The sequence below is a fragment of the Sciurus carolinensis genome, chromosome 3, assembly GCF_902686445.1.
Source record: "Sciurus carolinensis chromosome 3, mSciCar1.2, whole genome shotgun sequence".
In the NCBI taxonomy this organism is placed as follows: domain Eukaryota; kingdom Metazoa; phylum Chordata; class Mammalia; order Rodentia; family Sciuridae; genus Sciurus; species Sciurus carolinensis.
Window position 1 is genome coordinate 173501754 of NC_062215.1, and position 26650 is coordinate 173528403.

General features: G+C 42.2%; 1 protein-coding gene across 2 annotated transcripts in view; it reads right to left on the bottom strand.

Moving 5' to 3' along the window:
- The window catches only part of Pid1 (phosphotyrosine interaction domain containing 1), a 229318-nt gene that overhangs the window by 124352 nt on the left and 78316 nt on the right, over positions 1-26650 (bottom strand). For both annotated transcript variants that reach the window (XM_047547833.1, XM_047547834.1), the window contains exon 2: positions 487-633. In XM_047547833.1, the coding sequence (XP_047403789.1) occupies positions 487-633 (147 nt within the window). The remainder of the gene's footprint in view (positions 1-486; positions 634-26650) is intronic.

Sequence of the window (26650 nt, forward strand, 5' to 3'; positions counted from 1 at the left end):
TTAATGGATTTTTAGGCATGAATATTAGTACAAATTTTGAAAGCTGAAGCAAAGCAAAACTACAAAATCACTCCCAAAGGATTCTGAGAGTACAAATGTTGGAAAATTTGTTTTTTGGATTCGGGGATTGGTGTTGTCATTCTTTATGGTCCGCTTTAGTCAGTTTGCAAATGCAAAGGGAAGAATTACCATTAAAGATGAAACTTCCCTTGCAAAGCCCGACGTTCCATACAGCGAGAGAAAATACAGCAAGAAAATGATTTTACTCACACCTACCAAGACCTGTGTTTTGAATGTGTGCCCCCAAAATGACAAAGAGCATTTAGATCATTAAGAAAAATAAAGCAGGATATGAATTCAGACTACCATCACTCAATGAGCTAATTTTGTTAGTTGTTTCCAATTTTCATTCTTAAAAATGGCTCTAAGCCACACGTGCCTGAGCCTGTCTCCCCAGGAGAAGCCCCGCTGGCCACATGCCCATACCTTGCAGCCACTGTGAGTCCTAGTCTTCATCAGGGGCGTGGTGGTGCACAGCTCGATGGCCTCCGGCTCATGGAAGATGACAGCAGGGAGAGGTTCCTTTTTCAGTGTGAGGACATTCAATTTAGACTTCAGCATGGTCTGAAAGTGCTGAAAGGCAGGAAAATAAGTCACATACAAGTAAGTAGCTTGGACTTTCATGTGGAGCAACTGTACATCAAAACTTAGTAGCAAAATCTTTGTCCTATAAACTGTTTTAATGAGCAAGGCCAAGGGATATTTACTAAATGGAGAGGGGAAAATCCTATCAGGTTGCTACTAAGATGAAACTGGGAGGGAGCCCATCCTGAAGCAGAGACCATCTGCACCCAGGATCTTATGTTCTGAGGAGCTTTTCCAAGGTGCATTGGACGCATTCCTGGAGATGTAATCCACATACACGAGCCACAGCAGTAAGATGATCTGAAGAGAAGGGTGCGGGAGCTGTCAGAGCAAGCCCGCAGCCTCACAGGAGGGGAACAGAAGCACCGCAGCAGGGCTTCGGCTCTCCACCCTCCCCGCGCTTGCACACGCTGGCTGTGGAACTTTGGGAAATTCATTACTTCTCATTAGCTTCTTTAAAACTGATGTCTTGGGGCCAGGATCCTAGTAAATATTCTATCTGCAACCCCTGGAGGCACTAGTTTTAAGTATGCCCTGAATCCAGCTATACCGGGTTACTAATGTCTATATCACCCAGTCCAAGGCTGCGTCTTTGCTCGGTCTATTATTACAGCATCCACACTGGTCTCATCACTTCTAACTTTGTCCCTATGGTGACTACTGCCACACAGAGAGTGTCCTACTAAACCACAAATGTGGCATGCCACACCTCTCTGCTCGAGATCTCCCATGTCTTCCCATCTTCTAAGGAAAACTCCTAAGTTCTTGCCCTTGGCCTTTGAGGCCATCAGTACCGTAGGGGCCTGCCATCCCTCTGCATTCATTTTCCACCCCTCACCCCCTCATTTGTGGATACAGCCACAGTGGTTTCCTCATCTTGCAAGAATCTCTGAACATGCTGCTCCTGCCCTTAGGTATTTGCAAGCCTTACTTCCTTGCCACCTCTTGTCAACATTACCTAAAAGAGTGCATGTGCACGCACACACACATGTGCAGACGCATGTGTGTGCACACACCTGGCTTCACTCACCCTTTATACACACAGAGCCCCGTGCTAGGACAGCCCCCCACTCAGAAGGGTTCCAGGCTTGGTTTAATGCTCTTGGTTTAAAGTCACCTTCTGGAAATTCTGAATCATTTCATCACTGAACTTGTGTGTTGCAAGTGAGGTCTAATGCATAATGGAGCACATGGATGAGTCACAGAGATACTCGATCTGTGCCTTCCCATTCGCCTCAGGGATAGAAGAATCCTGACAGATCCATGACACATAGGAAGCCAGCAAGTCAAGGTGAATGCAAGGTCAGCATGCTAAGCCTGCGACTGAGTAAGGAGGGGCACCCAGAGCCCAAAGAGGCCACACTGGGTGACCAGAACTTTCTCCAAATGTAGGGAAAAGTCAGTTGAGTACTAGAGGCATGAGGGAGGTGGACTCCTCTCCTATCCTTTCCCACCCACATTGCCTCCCTGTGTCACTCAACCACGTGCACTGAAAACAGTGCTATGACTTTTCCAGAAAGAGATTCATGAAAAAAGGAAACGCTTTATACTGTAGAACATTTAGTAGCAGAATTTTTGTTCGTTCCTTTGTTTCAAATAGAAGACCCTGAATTTGAATATATGTATGTATGTATGTATGTACATACTGGGGATTGAACGCAGGAGCCACATCCCCAGTCCTCTTTTTAAAATTGTTAATTTTTAATTTTGAGACATGCCTTCAATTTTATTTTCAAATTTACCTAACCAGCTCCCACGACTGCATGAGCCAGTTCCTCAAAAAAAAAAAAAAAAAAAATCTCTTGATATACATCTTCACCTAGTTCTCTGTGTTTCTGCAGTTGAGCTTTGATGGATACAGCCACCTTTTAGGGAAAAAAAATTGCCAGCTCAGATCCTTTCAAATGGGAGAGAGACTTGCTCTTACAACCCCCAGAGTACAGGTGTGTTTATGAGGTGAGAGGGGAGGGTAGGCAGGGAGGAAGGAAGGAAGGAAGGAAGGAAGGAAGGAAGGAAGGAAGGGAGGAAGGGAGGAAGGGAGGAAGGGAGGAAGGGAGGAAGGGAGGAAGCGGTGGAGGAAGGGCAAGTCTTCTTAGGAATCTGGAAGCTTCTGCTTTGCTCTTCATTGACTTCTGTCCAGTGGAGGCGCTGGGTTTGGAGCTTCCAAGTGGCAGGAGTGGTTGGGAGGAAAGATGTGGGTCACTGAGAGTGAGAGTTGAAGTCGTTTAGCCTCTGGGGCAGAGAAACTGGGGCCAGGAGATGAGCAAGATTAGGGAGGAAGCATTGGAAAGATGAGGGAACCAGAGGAATGAGAAACCATGGGGCACCTCGGTCGGTCTGGCTTCTGCCACAAGGTAAATTCCTGAAAGGGACTCTGAACAGAGTGCCCTTCTCAGGAGGGTGGATGCCCACACTGCCCAGAAGTTCTGCGATTGTCTCCTGTCCTCACTGTCCTTATTATAGGTCCAGATTCCACAGCCACTTAGTCAGTCCCAAGCACACAGGGACTGGAAGTGATCCTTGGTTCCTTAACAGGAACCAAGAGAAAAAAATAAAGTGGGGAGGACAATAAAGAAGTTCACATTCCAACTCTGCATGACCTGTGATGTAATGTCACCTGCCTAACTCCTCAGAACTGGGCTTCCCCGGACAGCCAGCATGTGCCCACCCAGCTTTCCCAAACAACTATGTGAGCCCAGGTACAGCTGCAGGCACGGCTGGAGCAGAAATAAAATGTCAGTCTCTGTAGGGAAGGGTTCCTCCTGGCTCCTGGTGGAGCCATGTCTGGGAGCACTCTCTAGGTCAGCTAATAAGAGAGGCTAAGATGATATGTAAAAGAGAAATACAGAAAGCGATCCCTTGAAAGTTTTTCCCTTTAATGCTTTTGTCCATTTTGCCCCCTCTGAAAAGAGAAAGGTAAAAGAGGGAAATAAAATGCAGATTACATGATGAATTATTGTGGTTGCAATAATACATCTTTTCATGGCAGATTAACATTATATGTAACCAATTTGCTATTTTAAGTCTTTGGTAGTACAAGTACAAGAGTACTAACACTCCCCTCTCACCACATAAACATTCTCCTGCTCCCTGCCTGGGGGAAACTTCTCTACCACTCTATGCTGCCTTGTGGAATGAGGTTCCCTGCCTCTGGATATGTGACCCAAAGAATACGTGACACAGGATGGCCATCTGAGTGCCTCCCGTCCCTGCCCAAAGGCAAGTGCAAAGGCAACTCGAGATTGGCCAACACCACTGTCCTTCTGGGAGTTCACCTTCCTACCCTTCAAAGTCAGTCTGAGACTGAGACCAGGTAGAGAGAAGGGAGGCTGAGAAATAAAGAAACACAGCCATGGAGCCCTTGGACCCAACTGTGTCTGAGTTGAATCCCCCATGGACACACTTAGAATATGAACCAGTATGTCTCCTTGTGCTTATGTGAGTTTGAGTTAGGTGTCTGATCCTTTCACCATGGAGTCTAGCAATACAAACTACTTTGTAACAAAAAATCATCTGTGAAAATAAAATGGACACACTATCAAAGAATTGTAAGAGGACTTCATCAACTTAAACTGCAGACATACATGTTAACTTTATCTTTTAAAATAAGTGAATCTTGCACTTATTTGGTCAAGTAAAGCCTTATGATACAGTGCCCGCTAATAACCCAAAGTAAGTAGTATAATCCTCAGGTTATTCATGTCTAAGATAAAACCCTCAGAGCTGCTGCCAGGGGAGATGGGTTTTAAGTCTTCAGAGATGGCCACACAGTGTACCTGCAAGGACCCCTAATTTAGGTGGCAAGTGCTCTAACTCGGGTTACAAAGACCCAGATGTGAAACCCAGCTGTGCCAGAGCTGCATGGCCTTGTTCTTCCTGGGCCTTGATTTTCTCCAATCCGTCATCTCTAAAGTACTATACTATCCCATGTCCAAAATGATACCGCTTGTTCTTTACACACACAGTACAATAAAAATAATGCAACTTAAAGGAAACCAATTCAGAAGCACTACACAAAAGCAACAAAAGAGGAATGGCATAGAGGAGCTTAAGGAAAGCCACTGCTCCCAAATCAAAGATGCAGAGAATTCCATAAAGAAAATGTGTTATTCATTCTTTAAAGGGAAGTGAATAATGTTGTAGAAAATTAGAGCGCTGCCCTGGACAAATTAAACAAAGCTCAGCTTTCTGCATTTGGTGCTTTATGTGTGATCCCAAAATAGAGCCTCTAAATCAAACCCCATTATGCAGATGGGGTAATCGCCATGCCCTGTATAATTTTACAGTTGGCACTGCTTCCTACTGCTATTCAGACATTAATCTCTGACAGTTTAGCGGGTGGAGATTTACATATTTTACCAATTCAAATTGGGTGTATCTCACCTTTGTATTGATTCCGTATCCAAAACATAAAGCATCTTTGGAAGTCAAATCCCGCTTCCCTTTTTATAAAATAACTGGAACATTATCCTCACTCAAATTAGAAGGAAAGCATTAAAATTTTAATCTTCTGCCCATCCTTGCATCTTGAAGGCTGACTATAATGGTCAGTTGTAACTTGCAAATTACTGATTCAGTACCGCCCTCATCAAGCTTCAAAAATATTGCAAATCGCTCTTCTGATGAGAACCACAAGGAACAAGTGGGTGAATCACATTAATGAAAAACTTCAGCACCCCCGAAAAATGTTAATTTGGTCAAATGCACAAAAATCGTTGGGCTTTGACATCCACTCATAACCACACTTGATTTTATTACTTTGGGGGTATGTGGGAATGAATGGAACTCACTTGTGCTTCGCTTACATTTTATACCAATTCTTTTGTAGAAGGTATGTCCAGGCCCCAAACTTCAGAAAAGGAACAATGGTGACACTCTTTTGTGACCTTGAAGAGGATAGTTAGCTTATCTCTTAAAATGTAAATTCTCAGATTTCTGCTTTGAAGTGTTTGTTCTGGTGTCTTCACAAAACAGCATAAAAGCAAAAAAAAAAAAAAAATTATTAAACAGAAAACAGTTTGCATATAATTAAAATTAATTTTGAGTTAATAAAAACTGTTTGAATTAAATGCAGCTTTTCTTTGAACACTTTTAATGCAAAAGGTTTTGTTGGTGTATTTGTTTTTGTCCTTTTTAAAAGTAAAGCAGGGTTGGATAATTTCCCCAAATCTAGGACACACCCACAAAAGTGAACCACTTGAGTTCAAGAATTCACTTTTAATGTAGTTTATCAACCTAGTAGTTTCAGAAAAGAAAGGCCTACATGAATTTGCCACTTGCCTTCTTGCTGCAAATCTTTCTAGTGGACTGTTTTATTCAAAATGTTTTTTAAGCCCTACATATAAACTCTGTCGGACTATTGACTGTCTGTATCTATTAGAAAAATGGCTATTAATAAACTAAGTGAAAATAGTCACATTCACACGTTCAAATTTATTCATGCAGTTTTGATTATGGAGGCTTTTTTTTCTTTTCCAGCATCACAGATTCTCTCAAGAGATCATGGGGGAGAGGCACAAAAATATCTTCAAGCCAGTCCAAGGAACACCTGACAGCTCCGGCGCATGCGGAGGGCGCATTCACGCAGGGGAGTGTGTGTGTTGAATATACGCAGATGTAAATGTCAAGAAGCATATACGTTTTCAAATAAATAAGCATAGATAAATAAAGAATATATACAAGCATATATTTAAAAAAGCATAAATAAATAGGCATATGTATTTTTTTCACACACACATATAGTTATATATAATAACCTCTCCTTTATTCACACAGGATACATTCCAAGATACCTGTGGATGCTTGGAACTGCAGATAGTACTGAGCCCTGAACATACTATGCTTTTTCCTGTACATCAGGAAGAGAGTAACAATAATAACTAATAATCAGAGCCAGGCATGGTGTGGCACACCTGTAATCCCAGTGACTAAGGAGGCAGAGGCAGGAAGATCATGAGTTCAAGGCCAACCCTAGGAACTTAGAAGATCCTGTCTCAAAACAAAAAGAAGAAAAGGGCCGGGGGTGTAGCTCAGTGGTAGAGCCCTCCAGTTCAATCCCTGACACTGCAAAACAAAACAAAAACTGGTAGCAAAGCAGAACGATTACAGTATGCTATAATAAAAGTCACATGAACGTGGTCTCTCTCAAAATATTTCATTGTGCCGTTCACCTTTTCACTTAAAGGAAGCATTTTATGGCTTCTCTTTGGCATTTCTGGATCACTAACATCACTACTCTTTTTTCTTTCTTTTTCCTTTTCCAGTTCTGGGGATTGAACCCAGCTGTCCTCAACAGCTGAGCTGCAGTTCCATCTCCAAGCCCCTCTTTTTTTTAATTATTTTTTTATGTTGAAATGGGAGTCCTCACAAAATTGCCAAGGTTTGGCTTCAAACTCGAGACCCTCCCGCCCAGTGTATCATGTAGCTGTGATGACAGGCATACACGACCGTGCCCAGGATAACATCACTACTCTTGCACTTTGGGAACATTCCTTATAAAACAAGAGCACTGTGATATTGCAACGGTCCAGTTGGTAATTGAAATGGCTACTCAGTGACTAACGGGCAGGTAGTGTACACAGCATGGATACACATGGAAAACTGATGATTCATGTCCTGGGAGGGACAGAGTAGGACGGCACCAAAGTTCATCATGCTACTCAGAATGAAGCATAATTTAAAACATTAATTGTTTATTTCTGAAAGTTTCCACTTAATATTTTGGACTGTTGTTGACTGTGCGTAACTGACATTACAGAGAATAAAACCACAGATAAGGGGAGATTACTGTATGTGCGTGTGTGTACTACTGTGTGTATGCATGTTTCAGATTAGAAACAAAAATAAATAAATATGATGCATCTCTAACTTAAGTAGTTTCTGTTATCTTCTAAACTATTTTTCTATATGTAAATAGTTATTTTTCTACTATTCTAATTGGGAACAGTTAAATAATCTATTGTTAAATATGGGTTGCAAGCTGTCAGTTCAAAGATATATTTGGCCTATAAGTACTATAGGTATGTTTTATTTGATTCACGGACTGCTTTATGATTAAAATTTGGGTAGTATTAAAAAATTGAGATACATATGTAATTAAAAATCTGCATTTCCACTTATATTGAAAAATCAGAAGTGCAAAAGCAACCTGCCTTTCTCAAGGCAACAATCGGCTCCTGCTGGTTGTTGAAATTGTCCCTATTGACTTTGGGCTTTCTTCAGCAAAAGATCATGATCTTCTCCTGCCCAAAAAGCAAGTTTTCTCTTTTATAATAACTGCTAGTAGTTTTTTTAATAGTCATATTATATCTTTCCAAATTTACTCCTATCCATTCCTTGGTTGAACCTCACAGGCATGCAAATTTGTTAATTCTTGATGTAAAACAACAAATGCTACAAGCACAGAACAAAAATTTCACCCATTCCAAAGGCAGAAAAATTAAGTACAGCAATTAAATCATATTAATATTTAAATTATAAAAATTCAACCCAGAGAGTGTAAGTAAGTGAATGATAGACAAGAGTAATAAGATAAATAGGCCAACATGTCTGTCACTCCACTCAATGAATATGGGAGGGGAATAAGCACTGAAGAATTTCCTCTTCTCCAAGTCACTGATTCCTACCTGTCCCTGGTGGTATATCTTGTTGCACTGAATATAATTTAACTGCTAAAGATCAGTAGGTTTTACTTCCACTTTTAAGTAACATGCATTAACAGAAACAGGAGTGGCCCTCACTTAAAATAATAAAACTTGAGAAAACTTAGGAAATGACAGTTCATGAGGCACTGGGTGTCAGGCAGCAAGGCCAGTAGTCCCTGAGAGATGTGAACAAACGAGGTCTTGAAGGAGTCTGCAGGCCACAGTGCGGGAGGAGACACAGGCAGGGCCCAGCAGACTCCCCGAGCTGAGGACAGAGATGAAAGCCAGGGGAGACAAAGAGGAGTAGTGCACAGAGAGAGGATTCTGTAAACCCCCAGAGGGTCCTCTGAAATATTCGTCTGGGCACTGATCAGCATATGAATGACAGAAAACCAACCAAGGTTGGAAAGGAACTCTGGGAAGGATTAGAGATGAGCGTCCTGTTGCTCACACAGTTAACATTGCCTGTTCACACCGCCAGGCTGCAAACACTCAGGCTTCACAGGGCCTTGGGCAGCATCCTCAGGAGGGTCTAATCTCCCTAGTGAGGAATCATTAGCACTAGACCATATGCTGCTCCGGCCCCACCCTACAAATCTTAAAAGGAAGGTTCTGGAAAAAGATCAGATTGTTTCCAAGTAATTAAATGGAATACAACAACAATACAAAGTTGAAGAATAATTGTAGGAATATAAAAATATCCTGCACCCAGCAAGGTAAAATTCAAAATGTCTGACATTCATTGGGAAAAAAAAAAAAAAGTCAATGAACATGCAAAAAGGCAAGAAAATAAAAGTTATAATAATGAGATAAGTCGACTGGTAGAAACCTACCTGAATCGACACAGACATTATAAATGAGCAGGCAATGACATTAATACTGTATTTTCTGTGTTTACTACTGCTATGGAGGTTTCATCCAGGGCAATAAGAAAGGGATCCATATTGGAAGGCAAAGTAAAACTGTTTTTATTCCCAATGTAGTCATCTAAGGTTTACCACTAACCCAACATAGTTTAATGAGAAACTACTAGAGCTAATACATGAGCAAGGTTGACAGACACAGATCAATGCATAAAACTCCACAGTTTGTTTAAGAGTCCAGCAATGAAGGTGCATGTCCATGAAATATTGTTTTTCACCAGCAGCTATGTCTTCAACAGCCCACAACTTGAAACAACCTGAATGTTCCTTGTCAGATGGATGGATAAACAAGCTGTGGTATATCCTTTCAATGGAACACTATGCAACAAAACAGAAAGGATTAAACTCTTGTTACACTCTACAACATGGATAAGTCATCAGTAATCACCCTGAGAACACAAATATACTGCAGGACCCCATTTATATAAAGTTCCAAGAAATACAAGCCAGTGTATGGTGACCAAGAATGGATCAGTCATTGCCTAAAAACAGGGAATTAAGGGAAAAGGGCCAAGAACCTGAAGCAGACTTCATGGTGACGGTTTCATGAACATGTGCAAACTAACCAAACTGTTCTTAGAAAACGTAGAGCCTATTGTGTGTTGAGCATAACTTAGCGAAGTTATTTTTCAGAGGAAAAGCCAATTTCATATGGCCCTTTGATCCAATCAAACTACTGAGCTGAACATAATAAGAAACAAATCCTGATCTCTAGCAGGATCCTAAAGACTTTCCCAAGTAAAAGTTTGCCTACACAGGATTTTAACTTTCCATGCTGACTTTAGAATCCATTGCTTACATTTTATATTCATTAATAGTCAGTGTCCTTCTGCGTGGATAAATGGTGGAGTTTAAGTCTGGAGCAAGGAAAGCGCAAGATGAAACTAGAACATCCTGTTGAGTCATGAACTAAGAATGTGCTCATAAAACGATGAGGACATGACAAATGACTACTGGCAGCCACCTGAAGAAGCTCTCAATGGCCAACATTATACAATCCGAGGGACAATTATGGATAAACTAATAGATTGATGAGCAAATTTGATATGATGGAGGAGAAGAAAGGAGAGGAGAGGAGAGGAGAGGGGAAGGGAGGGGAAGGGAGGGGAGGGGATGGGAGGGGAGGGGAGAAGAGGGGAAAGGAGAGGAGAGGGGGAGGGGGAGGGGAGGGGAAGGAAGGAAGGAAGGAAGACTTCTTACAGAATAATCACACTCTATAAATACGGAATTCATGACAGAAATCTAAAGTAATCATTAACAAACACCAGCATATTATGTTTTATGGCATGAATCATATTTAAGGCTAAAATTGGTAAGCAAAATATGATGAAAATCAAGATATTTATATTGTTTCAAAGAATCTCTCCAGAAGATATTTATTTTATAAAGAGAAATACAGAAATGCAAGCAAAATCTGTCAGACATTACCTAACCAAGGGACCAACACGTAGACACCCTGACACCCTCTCTCTCTCTAGATACTGTACGCTGAGAAGGGCACAGCACCATTTCTGAAGAATCCTTGCCAAAAATGAATAACCTGAACTTAATCATGAAAACATACAGACAAACCCAAACTGAGAGGTAAAGAATAACAGCCCAGGCCCTTCCAAAAATGTTCAGGTCATGAAAAGCAGAGAACAACAGAACTGATCACAATAAGATACTAAGGAGACATGACATCCAAAGAGCATATTTGCCATCTATTCCAGAGAAAAGGCATTCATGGGACAACTGACAAAATTGGAATAATGTCTGAAAATTATGTATTCTGCCAATATCACTTTGCTGGATTTTATTATTATACTATGATTGCTGTTATACCATTGCACTATTATTATTATTGTAAAATGTTATCATTTGGAGAAGCTTGGAAATTCTCTGTCCTGTTTTTGCCATGATTACAAATGTAAGGTCATTTCAAAATGAAAAGTTGAAAAAATGAAAATAGTCCTTGACTTCCTGAGTTTTTATTTTAATTACTGATAAGCATCACTTGTATGTTTTCAATTAATATTTTAAGAGTAATTTTGCATTTGACTCATGCATATTTTAGCAGCATAAAGATATTATTCCACTGAAGTCTATTATTCTAGTTTTGGACAAGAAATCTGCTATAATTCTTAATTTTTGTCCCTCTGTAATACATCTTTTCTTTCTGACACCCTTCAAAAAATTTTTTTTTATTTTTAGATTTCAACTGTTTAAATATGATAAGTGTAGTTGCATAACTTTTCTCAGTACTTTTTAAAGTTCTCTGAGCTTCTTGGATATGCAGGTCTGTGATTTTTTATATCTTTCATTATTTTTGTAAATTTTCCAGTAATTTTCAGTATTTCTTCCACCCTATTATCTTTCTTCTCCTTCTAGGATTCTAATTACACATATATTAGCCCACCTAATGCTGTCCCACAGATCTTGTATGTTCTGTTCTATTTTTATATATTCTTTTATTCTTATTGTGCTTCAGTTTTTCAGATCTATATGCAAGTTCACTTTTCCTTTGTTAAATCTACCAATGAGCTCTTTTTTTTAAATTATTTTTAATTTTTTTAATAGTTGATATCTTTTTATTTTCATTTATTTATTTACTTATTTTTTAAGACTGCATTTTGATTCACTGTACATAAATGGGGTACATCTTTTCCCTTCTATGGTTGTGCACGATGTAGATTCATACCATTTGTGTAATCACACTTGTACACAGGGTAATGATGTCTGTCTCATTGCACCATTTTTCATACCCCCTCTCATTTCCCTCTACATAATCTAAAGTTCCTCTATTCTTCTCTCACCCCCAAGTCCCCCACCCCCATTATATATCATCATCCACTTATCAGGGAAAACATTTAGCCTTTGGTGTTTTGGGACTGGCTTATTTCACTAGCATAATATTCTCCAATTACTCCATTTATCTGCAAATGCCATATTATTATTCTTCTTTATGGCTGAATAATATTCTGTGGTGTATATATACCACAGTTTCTGTATCCATTCATCTGTTGAAGGGCATCTAGGTTGGTTCCACAAAGATATACAGGCAATTAATAAATATATGAATAAGAGTTCAACATCTCTAGTAATTAGAGAAATGCAAATTAAAACAACTCTAAACTTTTATTTTACTTCAATTAGAATGGCTATTTTCAAGAACATAAGCAATCACAGATGTTGGTGTGGATTTGGGGACAAAGGCACACTCATGCATTGCTGGTGGAGTTGCAAATTGGTGCAGCCACTCTGGAAAGCAGTGTGGAGATTCCTCAGAAAACATGGAATGGACCTACCTTTTGACCAGTTATCCCACTCCTCGATTTATACCCAAAGGACTTAAAATCAGCATACTACAGTGACGCAGCCACATTGAGCTGTTTATAGCAGCTCAATTCCAATGAGCTCTTTAAACGCCTCCTTCAGCTCTCCTACCTTGCTGATGTCACTCCTACTGTTCAGACTTTCTCCATCAGTTACATTTACTATATCTTGCAGTTTCTCCTTGTTGAAATCCTCGTGTGTTCACATGTGCAGGTGCGCATTCCATTTTTCTACTAGAACAGTTAATACACTAATCAAAATGACTTTAAATTCCATATCTGAGGCATCTCCAAATTTGGTTACATTAATGGTTTTTCATCTTCAAAATGGGTGTCTTTTTTTTTCCGTTTGTGTGTGTGTGTGTGTGTGTGATATTTTAATCGAATGGTGGACATTGTGTGTAGTAGATCTGGGGTAACCAGCACTTTGATGTGAAAATGACCACATCTCTTCTGCTCAGGATAAGTACTGTGGGGTTCGAGGAAATCCAGTCTGATTGGGCTGCTGTGGGGCTTTGGTTCCTCTCGATTAGCCTGTTCCTGAGAGTAGCATCTAGTTGAGAAGGTACCCCTCCAATACTGCCCAGTGTTCCTGGTGTCTCAGTATGCCATTTCTGCCCTCATATCTGTGACCGCCTGTGACTCAGAGAGGGTCTCACCCTTCTCCTTCCTCCCCAAAGGCTGACTGTTGTTATACTAGGTGCTTTTACTGGGGCAAGGGGAGGATTCTCTCTGGTCCTACCTCAGCCTCAGGCAGGTTGTGTCCTTCGGTCCCAGGATGAGGCTTTCTCGGTAACTCCAATTTTGCCCCAGATGGAGGGGACCTCTAAAGGTCTGAACCAGGGTATTTTTCTGCGATTACCCCGGAAGCAGACTTGTTTTCTTTTCCCCTGCACAAATTGCAGTGGATCTTCACCCAATGCCCAGAGAGCAACAGAATCTGTCACTTGACCCCAGCTGTAAAGTCTCATGCTGCTTTGGGAGTGAAGAGTCCAGGAGGAGCAAAAGTACAAGGTTCCTCCAAGCCTGCCCCAATAAAGGAGTCCTCTTAAGTCCCTCGTCTGGCTCCCAGTATCTCTCCCAAGCCCCAGTCGAGGTGTGTTTGAAAGAGTCCTTGAGTTGGTGGAAAGTCCCTTCAGATATCTGACTACAGCGGCTCTACCCTCCCAGATTACCCCACAATTGACCTTTGAAATAATTTTAACTGAATTTTTCTAATCCTGTAGTATTAGGGACCACGGTGCCACCTGTTCTGCCACAGGTGAGCCAGAATTCACATGAGGTCTCTTTCTGGAGACCCCATGTTCTACATGTTGCCAGCTGTGGACGAGGTATGATCTCCTAGCTCTTCACCGTGTCTAAGAGAAGTTACAATTCCCTGAATTATCTGTCTTTGTCTTGGTAAAAAGGTGATGCTTTCTCTAGTTTTCTATGTCCTAGGCAGAAGCCAATAGTAAAACTTACATTTTTAATCAGTAAAAACCAAGTGTATTGAGGAATCCTTTGTCCTTGGAAGACACAAAATGTTCACATTAATATTACCTATCACTTCCTAAATTTGCCTTTTCCAACTCAGATATTCACTTCTCCGTGGATGCTGACCACTAACTGGGTGTGGTGAGCTTCCCATCTGCCTCCGCAGACACCTCTCCTTATGCACACGTGGCCCTAGCCTCTCTCGTAAATAAATGTAGAATAGGAACCCCTCAGCTCTGTAGGGGAACCTGGAACTACAGAATGCTAAGAACAGAGCAACCTTCCAGATGACTTCAACTCCCTCATTACATAGATGAGGACGTCACATTCAGGAAGTGAGGAGATGAGTCTGAGGTCACCTAGGATAAGACCTTCCAGGGCAACCACAACCAGAACCCCGGCTCTGTTCTTGAGTCAGCATTCTGTCCTGGGTTACTTCTGCCACCTGTCTAGAGCAGTCAAGGTAACTGCTACCTCATTCTTTAGGACTGCATAATGGACCTGATTTTGTAACAAATATCACAATCTCATAATTAAATGGAAGGCTTTAGAAGCAGAAAATGGTAAGTTCACTCCTATGTCAAAATATTTACCCTTATCCAAGTTGTGTACATGCTCAGAGTTCCGCCTGCCTCATCATAGAATAGGGCCAGCAGTATGTACATATGTATGTGTGTGTGTGCTTGTGTGTGCACATGCATGTGTGTGAACTCCATTTACATTTCCAATAACACTCTGAGGAAAGCACAGCAGATCCATTTCAGGCAATCTGATTTCACAGACTAGATTCTCTTAAAACCCTGAAACATTTCCCCCATAACACCCCCTAAATACCTAGAAGAGTAACTGGCACACATGAATGCACACAAAAGTCTTTCCTCTTTTTCCTTCCTCTTTTCTGCCATTTAAATCTGGACAACCACTTAAAAGTGCCAGGAAGCAAATACATCAAGGTGTTAAGAGTAGCTATTTTCAGGTTGTTGAAATGCACATAATGTTTTTCTCTTCTTTGCTTGCTTTCCTTTTACTAATTTGTATTTTCTACCATTTAAAAAGGCCATGTCTATTAATTTCATGCCAAGTTTAACCTAAGTTATTTGTAACCAAGTAGATGGAGTAGATGCCTACCCAAGGCAAGGTAGTCTTTAAAGACCTGAGCAAAGCAAGCACACAGTGAGAAATAACCCTGAGAGCGTCTCTCCCTCCAGAAGAAAAAGTGAGGACACAGCAGAGAATAAAAACAGAACAGAGTAAGAGAATGGAAAAAGACAAATCAATGTGAGATTTAGAAACCATACCAAATATTATGATTTAAGATTCCAAGGACTCTTTCTCATATGTCTTCAAAAGACTTCATTTAGGTCCCCAAGGACAGCCCCAAGGGCACCTCTGTGGTTCTGATTTGAAATGCTCAGCTAGTGTATGAACACTGCTTACTGGGACAGAGCACATATGCGCATGTGTTATAAACACACATATATCTATGTCCACAAACGTTTGGTTTTGTTTTCATGTCATTGTTGTTCAACAAAATTCCTGTGCAAGACCGTTTTGGTTAATGTAAGGAATGAACATCATCTTGGCAGGCTGGAAGAAAACTAAAAATAATTTTGTCCTCGGGCTTCCAATGGTTGGGAAGGTGATGTGCCTGAGCTTTGGTGTGCCAGAGTCACCTCAGTAAGAGCTCAGTGGAGAGCTCTGTGCTGCAAAGTCACCCACAGAGGACAGAGAATGCATCTCCAACAGGGGACACTTTAGGAGAATGTAAAACCAAGGAGGAAAAGCCGTCCACACTAGGGAGACCGAAACTCTAATATTTTGCTGACTGTCCTCTCGATTAGCAAGCATCACATCTCTGAGGATTTTTCTGAAATTTCTCAGCTTCGTCTGCAACTAGAACTAGCCCCTCTTCCCACCTCACGGCTGAATCATTCTGGGTACAATACTTAGTATTGGCACAGCACCTGGAATACCTCAAGGCACTGTTCATATACTGCTTCTTCCTCATATCCCTACCTACTAACAAGATGTCTGGCACACAACAGTCAGTAAAGAAACCTTTAATAAATAATGAATGAATACATGAGTGAGCATAAGCAACACCTTTGGAATTTTAAGAACAATGCCTTCAAATGCTTAGAGACTATTCTCATCTCACCTCACTCCCTCTACTCCTGGACTGCACTACTTCTTTCTGAAGACCATCTTAGCGACGAGTCTGGTCTGAACCCACAGCCAAATATCCAAACTCACTAGCAGGTTGCTGACAGTTCTCAGCCAGGGGGACCAGGACCAATGGCCACACTTGGGTCCACTGAAATCTCAAGAATTTCCGTGGATATAAAGGACTCTTGCACCTGTCACATGTCATGCAGCAGCAAGCAGGTGATTAGGATGGGACATGGCATCCTCTATGCCAGTCTCCTCAAACCACAGTGGCAGACAGGGCTCTTTCCTACTGGCATGGCACAGAGATCAAACCAGTGAGGAAAGTAACAGCTGAAAGGCCCCAGCATCTGAAGAAGCACCTCTCAACCCTCCTTCCAATGGTTTCAGAGTGGAATGTGCAGAGAGAACCCACCCACAGGTACGAAATGCTAGTAAGTGCAACATGCATAAGAAAGCAATGACCAGCAAGAGGAAGGGAGGGCGACAACTCTTTGGAAAAGTCTTTGGCAAAAAGGAAGGAAAGGAGGCAAGGAGGAAAGTCCTACTCTCCTGGAGCGGCTGGAACAGAGTACCCAAAACTGGGTGATTGCTCTAATGGTTCTAGAGGCCAGAGGTGGGACATCAGGTGTCGGCAGAGCCATGCTGTCCCAGGTGGCTCTAGGGGAGAAGCTGTGCTTGTCTCCTCCAGCTTCTGGTGCCTACAGCGATCCTTGGTGTTCCTTGGCCCACGGCCCCATCACTGCAAATGCAGCTGTTTGCTCAGGGTGTCACATGTCATCTACCCACCGTGTATGTCCTGGATCTGTGTCCAACTTTCCTTTTCTGTAAGAACAGCAGTCATATGGGATAAGGACCCACCCTGATGGCCTCTTTTTAACATGAGTTCCACTTTAACAACCCTAAGTCCAAATACAAGGGCATTCAGTTGGAGTGGGGGTTGAGGAAGGGAGATAAAGGAGATTCAGCCCCTAACAAGCAAGGAGGGTGCTTACCCAGTGGACTCTCCATGGTCGCAAGCGTACCTGAGCACAGGCATCTCACTGGCCACCACCAATCAATATTACTAGTGTTTGCTGCATGCAAACCCAATGTGTGTTTAAACATCTCAGGACTAGACACAATGGAAGTGGGGAGGTGCTGGTAAGACCATCTGAAGTCTGTGGACTTGAACTTAACTGTAGGCTGCACAATCACAAAAATGTCAACGGTTCAGTAAGCAGCCCAGGCCACCAAAAAGCAAGAATTCTGCCTTGTGGTTGGTGGGTTTACTTTTTAAGAGTTCATGAGTGCAAACAGCAACTGACACTTGTCAGGTTTCATTACAAGCCAGCTTGCTTCTTCCTCGCTCTGATCGCCCATGAACTGACACAAAAAAGAACACACCTTTTAAATCCCAGTGCTGGTTTATTCAACCATTTATTCATTAATCCCCTTGTTTAGTGAGTTGGGCACTCTTCAAGGTACATGGATTTCATGGAGCTAACGTCAACCAAAGATTTTGACTTTGAGAATACAAGTGTTCCTCCATTTCCAAACAAAGCTCATGTGTCTGTTTTCTTCAGACTCTTAATTACAAAGGGCAAAGGAAGCCTCCAGTTGACACTACAGATGCCCTAGTCTTGGTCCTCAGGACTCCCCGCTCCCGTGTGCCCCAAGACTCATTCCAAAGTCACAGAAGGCAGGTGCAGTAGAGGGAACAGCCCTGGAGCTCTCAATGAATGTGTGAGGACTTAGAGCACAAATACCCCAACCCCAGCCCTGCAGGAGATTCAACTATGGGTTTTGGGGGTTGGTTTTGTTAACATATTTGAGAATTTCCCCACAGGATTAAGCTCCACTCTCATCCCCAGGGCAGTTGGCCTGAGAGCAGCCACCTCCATTGACTTCTTCCCTTCCCCTGTCCCACATCCCTGATCTCCACCAGTGTTTCCTGCTCAACATAAACAGCTACTTTCACTCAATTTCTTATTTCAGGGTCCCTTTCTGGAAGACCCCCAAACTAAGATAAAACCTAACTGCACCTCAGTCCATTTTAATTCAACACAGCAAGGGTTGACTATGGGCACTGCAAAGGTGCATGGTACATGGACCCAGAGGCTCAAGGTCAGGCAAGGTCACAATAGGGAGAGGCAGCTTACAAGCAGGTGAAACACCCTGCATGCGTGTAAGAAGGGGATGATTGATCAAGTGTGACTTTTAGGATTTTGTTGGGAGAAGTTTTACAGAAGAAAGGACAACAGATCTGACCTGGAAGTTAAGCAGTGTTTCTCAAACTTTCATGAATTCTTCGCTTTCCTTAGAGAGTCTTCTTAGACATGTCCCTCCCAAATGCCTTCCTCCAGTCATGGAATTCTAGTGCACAGAAATACTGTACCTCTATGTCCTCTAGCATAGATATTCCTGGTGAAATTTCCAAGTTTTATTTTTGCCCCTCCCCTACCACTACCCAAGAACCAATTTTTGCTCCAATTGAAAATGCACAGGGAAAAAAAAGTGAAGAATACAGTGGAGAAGTACCGTCGGAACAATGCCAGGGCGTGAAAGTGGATGGCTTACGGAGGCAGAGGCAAACGCTGCGGCAGATCAAGACGGCTGCAGCTTCTCTGCAAAGGAGGTGTCTGCATGCTTCTGGTTCAGCCACGAAGACACTGGCAGCTTCTGCTTGCTGTCTCTTCCCGTGCTCAGTGTGGGAATCCCAGCAAAGCTGTTAGGAAGCTCAAAGAGCCCCAAGGAGAGAGAAGCATGGAAAGAAGGCAGGACAGCCCAGCTCAGCTCTCTGCTGAGAGTCAGCACCCAAATCACCTCAAGAGGGCTCTTAGTGCCAATGGAGCTGCCCCAACGGACCCCACAAAGCTTTGTTCAAAATGCAGATTTGTGAACAGAATAAATGACTGCTGTTTTGAACCCTTGTTTTGAGGGTGATTTGTGATACAACAATAAATAACCAGAGCATGACGTTCATGGACACTACTCAAAGTGACCAAATCACACAGCAGGTCCTTTCCACGTCACACACCCCATCCTAACCAGGCTTTCTTCATTGCGTCTCACTGCGCTCCACAGCAAGAAACTGGAACAAACTTTGGGTAAACAAGGAGTTCTTAAGTGGCGGAGTCATTAAGTAGGGTCACGAGGTACTATTTTTCTTGCTAAGTATGATTTTTTAGGTAAAGTTGTTCTTGTTTATAAGTCAATGCTCTTGTAAATAAAAATTATCACAAAGTCTCCATGAAAGCATCATTGCATTTACTAAAAGCAGGAAAAGACTTTAAATGCATTCAACTAATAAATAACATAAACTCAGCTCTAAAGGAGGAGTTCAGAACAGAACTGAGTGGAGTGAAGATATTTTCAAATGCATGTGGTGCCAGGAGCCCAACAGTCCAAGGGCTGCGAGGACCGAGCGGTGCTCACACACATCGCCTGGGTCACACTGATCCTGTTTTGAGGATCAGTGGTTTAAAACAAAGTATCCTTGCTCTAAAAACAAATAAGACTTTTGCTTATCATTGCTCCATTCCCCACATCCCCTCAAACACATTACCTAAAATTATGATTCAGAATTATGAAAAAAAACACCTTCCCCAAAACCTTTGCTTTATTTGTAACCACAAAGGTAGGTGTGAGAAAGTTGGATGCAATTTCTCCCATAAAATTCCCTACCAGCTTCAACAGGATTTTCAAATATTTTAATTTGTTACCTTGGGTTTCACCATCTTGATGTCTCCTGTCTTCCACCCTCTGCCTCAAGTACAACCCGGCCTTCCTGCGCTTATTATCAAAGCAACAAATTCAAAACAGGTGCATAGTTAGCATGTAAATTTAGAACAACTTTATATTTCCTGAGTTGCATTCAACATGCTCATAAAATCTGGATTTTCTGCAGTTCAGTCCAAAGTTCTTAGAACCTTTTTTAAATAAAAGCAATTAGCAAATTAAATTACCAACAAGAAAGATAAAGAAACTTGACTCCCCACCAGTGAATGGGCTCAGTAAACAACCTCAAGTCCACAGCCCAGCACACGTTAATTGGTTCCATTTGCCTCCGCTCAGTCACATCCCTGGGGGCGTATGATTTCCAATTCTTGGATTCAGCACACATTCACAGTATGACCTGCACTGTATGTTGTTTCTATTAGGTAACCAAGTCCCCAAATTCAAAAGCCCACTTTCTGGCAAGTTTCAGAAACTCTAGTTGACACTGATAGTGCCGATGACACTTAATAACATTAGATTTCTTTCCTATAACACAGTCTGCAGATTAGTCATGCCTAATTTCAACAGTTCTCGGTGGATGTCTACGACCACTATGCCATCTGGGGCTGTTCGTGTCTTATTCAATCCTACGACGAAGACGGGAACTCACGGCATGAGCCCCAAGCCCCTGAATATTCCATTCACGTGAGAAGCATTTTCACGTGTGTTCTCCTTAATCATGCAATCAACAGAAGAAAGCAAAAATACCTACTGCGGGCTAGAAAGAATCCAGTAGTATGAACCAGTAGGTTCAGAATGAACGTATGACGCTCTACTTACACAACCATTCGCACCCTGGTTCAACTCTTACTAGACTCATGAACTTGGGAGTTCACTTAACCTCCCAGCCCCAGTTACCCAGTGGATGGAGACAGTATCTAAACTTCACAGGGCTGCGTAGGAATCGAGTGGGTAAAATAAACAGAGCAGGTAGCACAAGCCCTGACCAGGGCAAGAGCTCTGGAGCCAGGAGTAACTATGAGGCACATCACTGCTACACAGCTAATGGGATTCATTTCTAGGGCTGTTAGTGGTATTTTCTTCTTTTGGTTTTGTCTCTTTTGGGGGTTGGGGAGGTCCTTTCCTCATCCTCTTAATTCCTCATCACATCTTTTGTTCTCCCCTGATTTAACATTTCTTCTTTCTATCTCCCTCATCTCACCAAGTGACCTATTTCATTAGTGACCCACTTATCACTGGGTGAGCTGTGCTGATGGTTGCTATTGATGTGATAAGGAAAGGACTGGTGTGAGAAGATGCTGATCCAAAGGCCAGCAAAATGACCTCCCAGCTGAGCCTCTGAGGGCTTCACCCTCCATCCCACCATTTACTGAGCTGGGCCTCCAGGGTTATTTTAAGTGTCATGTCTCAGGAAATGCTCGCCACATCCCTCCCAGGTGGATACTACTGTTAATCCCACTTTGCAGAAGTCAAAAGTAGGGAAAACCGACTGGGGATATAGCTCAGCAGTACAGCATGTGCCCAGCTCACACCAGGCCCTGGGTTCCATCTCCAGCACCAAACACAATTAAACAAAACACGAGGAGCAGAGAGGTTAAATATTTTATCCTGCATGCATACAAGTGCCAAGTCAAAATGCCCACCACTTGTCTTTTCCAGGGTCCCTCCATGCAGGGTACCTGTCAGCCTCAGCCTCAACTGGAGACCAAGTCAGACATTAGGGCTCCAAGTTTTCCACCCTCTTCCCTAAGCAGAACCTTCACTGAATTAAGAGTCAACCAATTATTTCTGTCAAATCCCTCCATTACCATGTTTTTATTTTCTCAGAAGCAAAGGAAAAAAGGTAGAAGCTCACTTGGGGCTGTCTAACCTCAGCAGAGGGACCACAGAACCAAACCACAGTGGTCCTGGGGGCAGCCTGAGATGGCCATCTCCTCTGGGGTGTCCCTTCTGGCAGTCTTTAGCCATGGTCTAGCACCAAGCAGTGAGAGAAAGAGCTCAGAGGGCATTGCACTTAACCAGTTGTATATAAAGATTTTAGCTTATGTTCCTCAATTTTTTAAGGAAAAATGGGGCAATATTTCTTTAGTTGGTGATGATCTTATTTTCCCACCTCCTATCTTTATTGAAGACCTGTATTTTTTGGTTACTCTAATTCTTACAGTTTTGCCCTAAATTCCATTCCATTTTCTACAATAGGCTGTGATAAAAACAGTCCATTCATATCTATGTATATTCATTAATTTTATTCCATTAATGCATTTTATTATTTATAAAGATATTTTAAATGACCTAGATCAAAATTAATTTTTACTATTTCAGATAAATGGTTAAAGATATAAAGTCAGACGCTGTGGTTGAGACTGTATGTATTCAAGAAATTCAGAGCAGGGAAGGATCTCTTGTGGTCAGGAAGAGTCAGAAAAGGGTGTGAAAGAGGAAATGGAGCTACCCATGTGCCCGGGACATGAGTCAGGAGAGAAGGGACCAAGGACACTTGTGCTGATCATGCAAAGAGCCAAGCTTACCTCAGGGGGAGGCTCCGTCTGACTTCATGGAGAGTAAGGCCCAACACAAAGCTGGCCCCTCTCTGGAAAGGTCAGATGTGAAAACTGGGTCCAAGGAAATGGTGCATGAACTGCTCACTGCTCACCCTTCCAGCCTGCCTGTGTCTAAGAGAGAGGGTGAAAAACCTCACTCCCTCAGACCCCACGACCATCAGCAATTCTCTCCACCCTGATCTCAAATCTGCCTCTGCTCAGTCTGAGGTTCTGTCCTGCCCCTTCGTACAGAGGAGGTCTGCAAGTTCTGGGGTTCCCTCAGGGAAGCAAAATGGAGGGAAAGTGGCCAAGGAACTGCTGGTCTCTGCAGAGGGGCCTGCAGATGGGGACCTCAGTGGCTCCTGTCAGGCCTACTGAGCTTTCAGGAAACGGCCGATGCACCTCTGTTCCCTTGGAGGACATTAGCAGATGTCTGGGCTCCTCTGGCTGGCCATCTTATGCCTCATTAGGAAAACGCTTCACATGCAAAGTTGTATAGCTAAACTGTTAAAATGGAGTGATAAATAGAGGGGGGAAAAACTCAAAGTGTACTCGGAGATGGGGAACTATTCAAAAGTATGTTTTAAATAATAGACACCCTTAAATCTGTATACCATTTATAAAGAGGTGAACCATTCTCATTATAACCTATTAGAAATCATATTTTCCCTCTAATGCACTCTTACAATAAAACTCAACCATGCAAGAGTTCATGCTTTTCTTTTTTTTTTTAACTCTCCTCAAAGCAAAGGTCACCAGATACAAAGTAAATGCCAGATTTCATCTGGCTGTAGGAGAGCAGTCTGCTGAACTGATTTAAGCAAAGGCAGCTGCGTGTAGGTCATTTGTTTGTCCTGGATTTAGCCCCAAACTGAGCAGTACAAAGTGACAAAAGAGCTGGAATCTCCTTAGCCACAAGCACATTTGCTTGGAAACAACCCAATCTGCCCAGACTCACCTTGCAGTCTCTTCTGCTCAACTGAGCCACTAGCAGGGTATGTCCCCACCCACCATAGCCCAGTCTGCACCAAACATAGGAGCCAGGCCAAAGGGTCTGGCTAAATCGCCTGTAGTTCTAATAAATGTAATAATTACAACCACATGCACTTTGTATACAGGTTTCAAATCTGAAATCTCCTTTGCCTTTTAAATCTCTGCTTTACAATCTTTGCAAAAAGTTCAAATGATCTGATTTTTTTTAGGGTACTGAAAGTGATTGATGTTTATAATGATACAGCCTAAGTAATGAGAAGGACAGAGGTTCCTGTGGACTCATCAAAGATTCGATTATGTTCAATACGATTTCAAGTGTTATAAATATCATAGTTTGTTGGAAATTAATAATCTATCTGAAGTGCTTAACCTATGTGCATATAGAAGGGATTAGGTACACAATTATTGCTTAATGAGAATGTGCTAGCATTATGTTTGCAACATGACAGAGGAAGTTCTTGGGGAGGGGAGTGATTTCCAAAAATGTCAATGTAACTAAGAGAAAAGATGTCAAACTTTTAGCATGGTGGTTCTCCAAGTGTGTATTGCAGATTCACAGCATCATCATCACCTGGAAACTTGCTAGAAATGAGATCTCCATACCCTACCTCAGACTTTTGAATCAGAAACTCTGGAAGTGAGGCCAGGCACTCTACCTTCTAGCAAGCTCTCTAAGTAATTAAATGTTTGAGAATCACAGGACAAGAGGAAAGCCTCATTATGGACAGATCTTCTGAACAGCGCCTTCTAGGTCAAGGAAGATAAAGAACATTAACAGATGAAGCCCCAGGAGGAAGAAGACCCAGGGGAAGGAAGCACACCTGTAATTGAGAACCAGCAGGTAGCATAGTTTGCCTGAAATAGCCCATACCAGGTGAACGGCAGAGGCTCATGCCATAAAAACAGACATGCATCAGGCAATGAAAGAAAATACTACACGTTGTGCCAGCCATGAGAAGTCAAGGAGGATCTGAGGAAGGGGTATGAAAAAGCAAAGCTACCCATTACTATATATCTTTTGAAATCAGATTGATAGCACCTTCCACAGTGTAAAAGATGGCAGTGCAGCCAGGAAGTTACAATGATGCCATTTTTCCAAATATTCCCCTGAATAAGATATCACCAGTGATAAAGCATTCAAATTCATAACTACCATATCCTTAACATTTTAGTTCTATATTTAGAAGTCATGAACCATCAAACTGCAACAGAACAGCTCAGAAACGACAGTCTGCTCTATTTCTCCTTGTAGACATCACCAGAGATGTCTCCCACCAAAGATATGGCTTAAAAAATCCAAAAAGCATCACCACGATCACAGAGAACACTTTGTAATGAAAATTAATGGCCCTGTGAATTTACTTCAGAAAGAAGATTGAATGGCAGAGTTAGAGTAATAAAGGGAAACGTACATGCATATTCCTAAGTGAAAGAAGCCAATCCGAGAAGCTGCATGTGATAAGATTCCAAATAAATGGCATTCGAGAAAACTGAAAGTGAAAGAGATGGTTAAAAAATGAAAAGAAAAAAAAAAACTTCTGTGGTTACAAGAGATTGAGAGGGATGAGCAAGTGAAGCACAAAGGACTTTTAGGAAGGTAAAACCTGTCATCGACATGCTGTAAAATGATGGGTACATATGGACATGTGTGCAACCTGAAGACACACAACACCAGGACCGAATCCAAGTGTGAACCACGACCTCTGGGTGGCAATGGTGTGTCCATGGATACTCGTCAACTGCAGCAATGCACCCCTCTGTGATAGGGAGGTACTGTGCCTCTGCAGACGCAGGGGCCCGTGGAAATTCTCAGTTCCTTCTGCTCAATTTTGCTGTGAACATAAAACTTTGTGAAAAAATACAGCATGCTTTTTTTAAAGTAATAAAAGAAGCTCCCAGAACACTAGTAGAGTGACTTTAGGAGATACACTTAAATCTTCCATAGTTGGACAGCACTAGCCACAGATCCATCTCAAGCATTGGACTCTGATCACAATGTCCCGTTTTTGTTCACCTCACTCTCATGAATACCATGGACTCCTACCCTCTCCAATTGTACGGGAAGCTCAACCCACTCATCTACCACCTGTTCCCTGTGACTCACCCTCTCACGTTCTTTTACCTGACTTATTTCCCAAGCCCAAACATCATAAAAATTCCCTTTCATATACTTTTAACATCCACTGCATCAAATTCCCTTGGAAAACCAACCCTGGTAAAAGCAACTTTCTGCTTAAACTGTAAATTCACATACACAGCTACACATGGCTGGAGAAACACACACACACAAGACAGCTACTCTCGTGTGCAATTCCCAACCACAAACCCCAAGCAGCGTTGAGGCAGCTCAGCAACCTCCTACAATTCCTTAATAGACTGCGCTGCTGCTCTCTCATGGGATTACGTACCCCTTCCCCTGTATCTTATCCTCCTTCTCAGTTGAGGTCTTGTTTCCTGTTATGGGTTCGATTGTGTCTCCCAATATGTCTGAAGGCCTGACTTCTAGAACCCAGATGTGACCTTATTTCAAAATAGGATTATCACAAATGCAATTAAGTTAAAGTGAGATTGTACTGGATTAAGGTAAACCCTAATCCCAAGTGAACTCTAATTCAATGACTAGCATCCTTATGAGAAGAGAGAAATTTGGACACCTATGGATATAAACTATGAAGACTAGGATGATGTGTCTATAAGACAAGGAAGATCAAGGATTGTCAGCAATCACCAAAAGTTGGGAGAGAGCTATGGAACTAATTCTCTCTTAGAAGACACAAACCCTGCTGACACCTGAGATTTGTTAGCCTCCAGAACTGTTAAAGAATAAGTGTCTGCTGTTCTAAGCCATTGTGATAATTAGTTACATATGTCAACTTGACTGGGCCATGGGGTGCCCAAATACTTCATCCAACACTATTCTGGGTTGTGTCTATGAGGGTGTTTTGGCATAATATTAACATTCAAATTAGTAGATCGCTCTTCCTCGTGTGAATGGGCCCCAGGCACTAAATTGAAGGCCTGACCCACACAGGAATAGGAAGGACTTCTTCCTGCCTGATCTTGGTGAGCCTGTATGTCAGTCTTCTGTTGACCTCAGACGCACATGAAAGACCAGCTCTCCTGGTTCTCCAGTGCACGGGCTTATGGACTGGAACTTATACCACAAGTCTCCTGCTTCTCAGGGTATGAACTTGGGCTGGAAGGGCATCATTGGCTCTGCTGCATCTCCA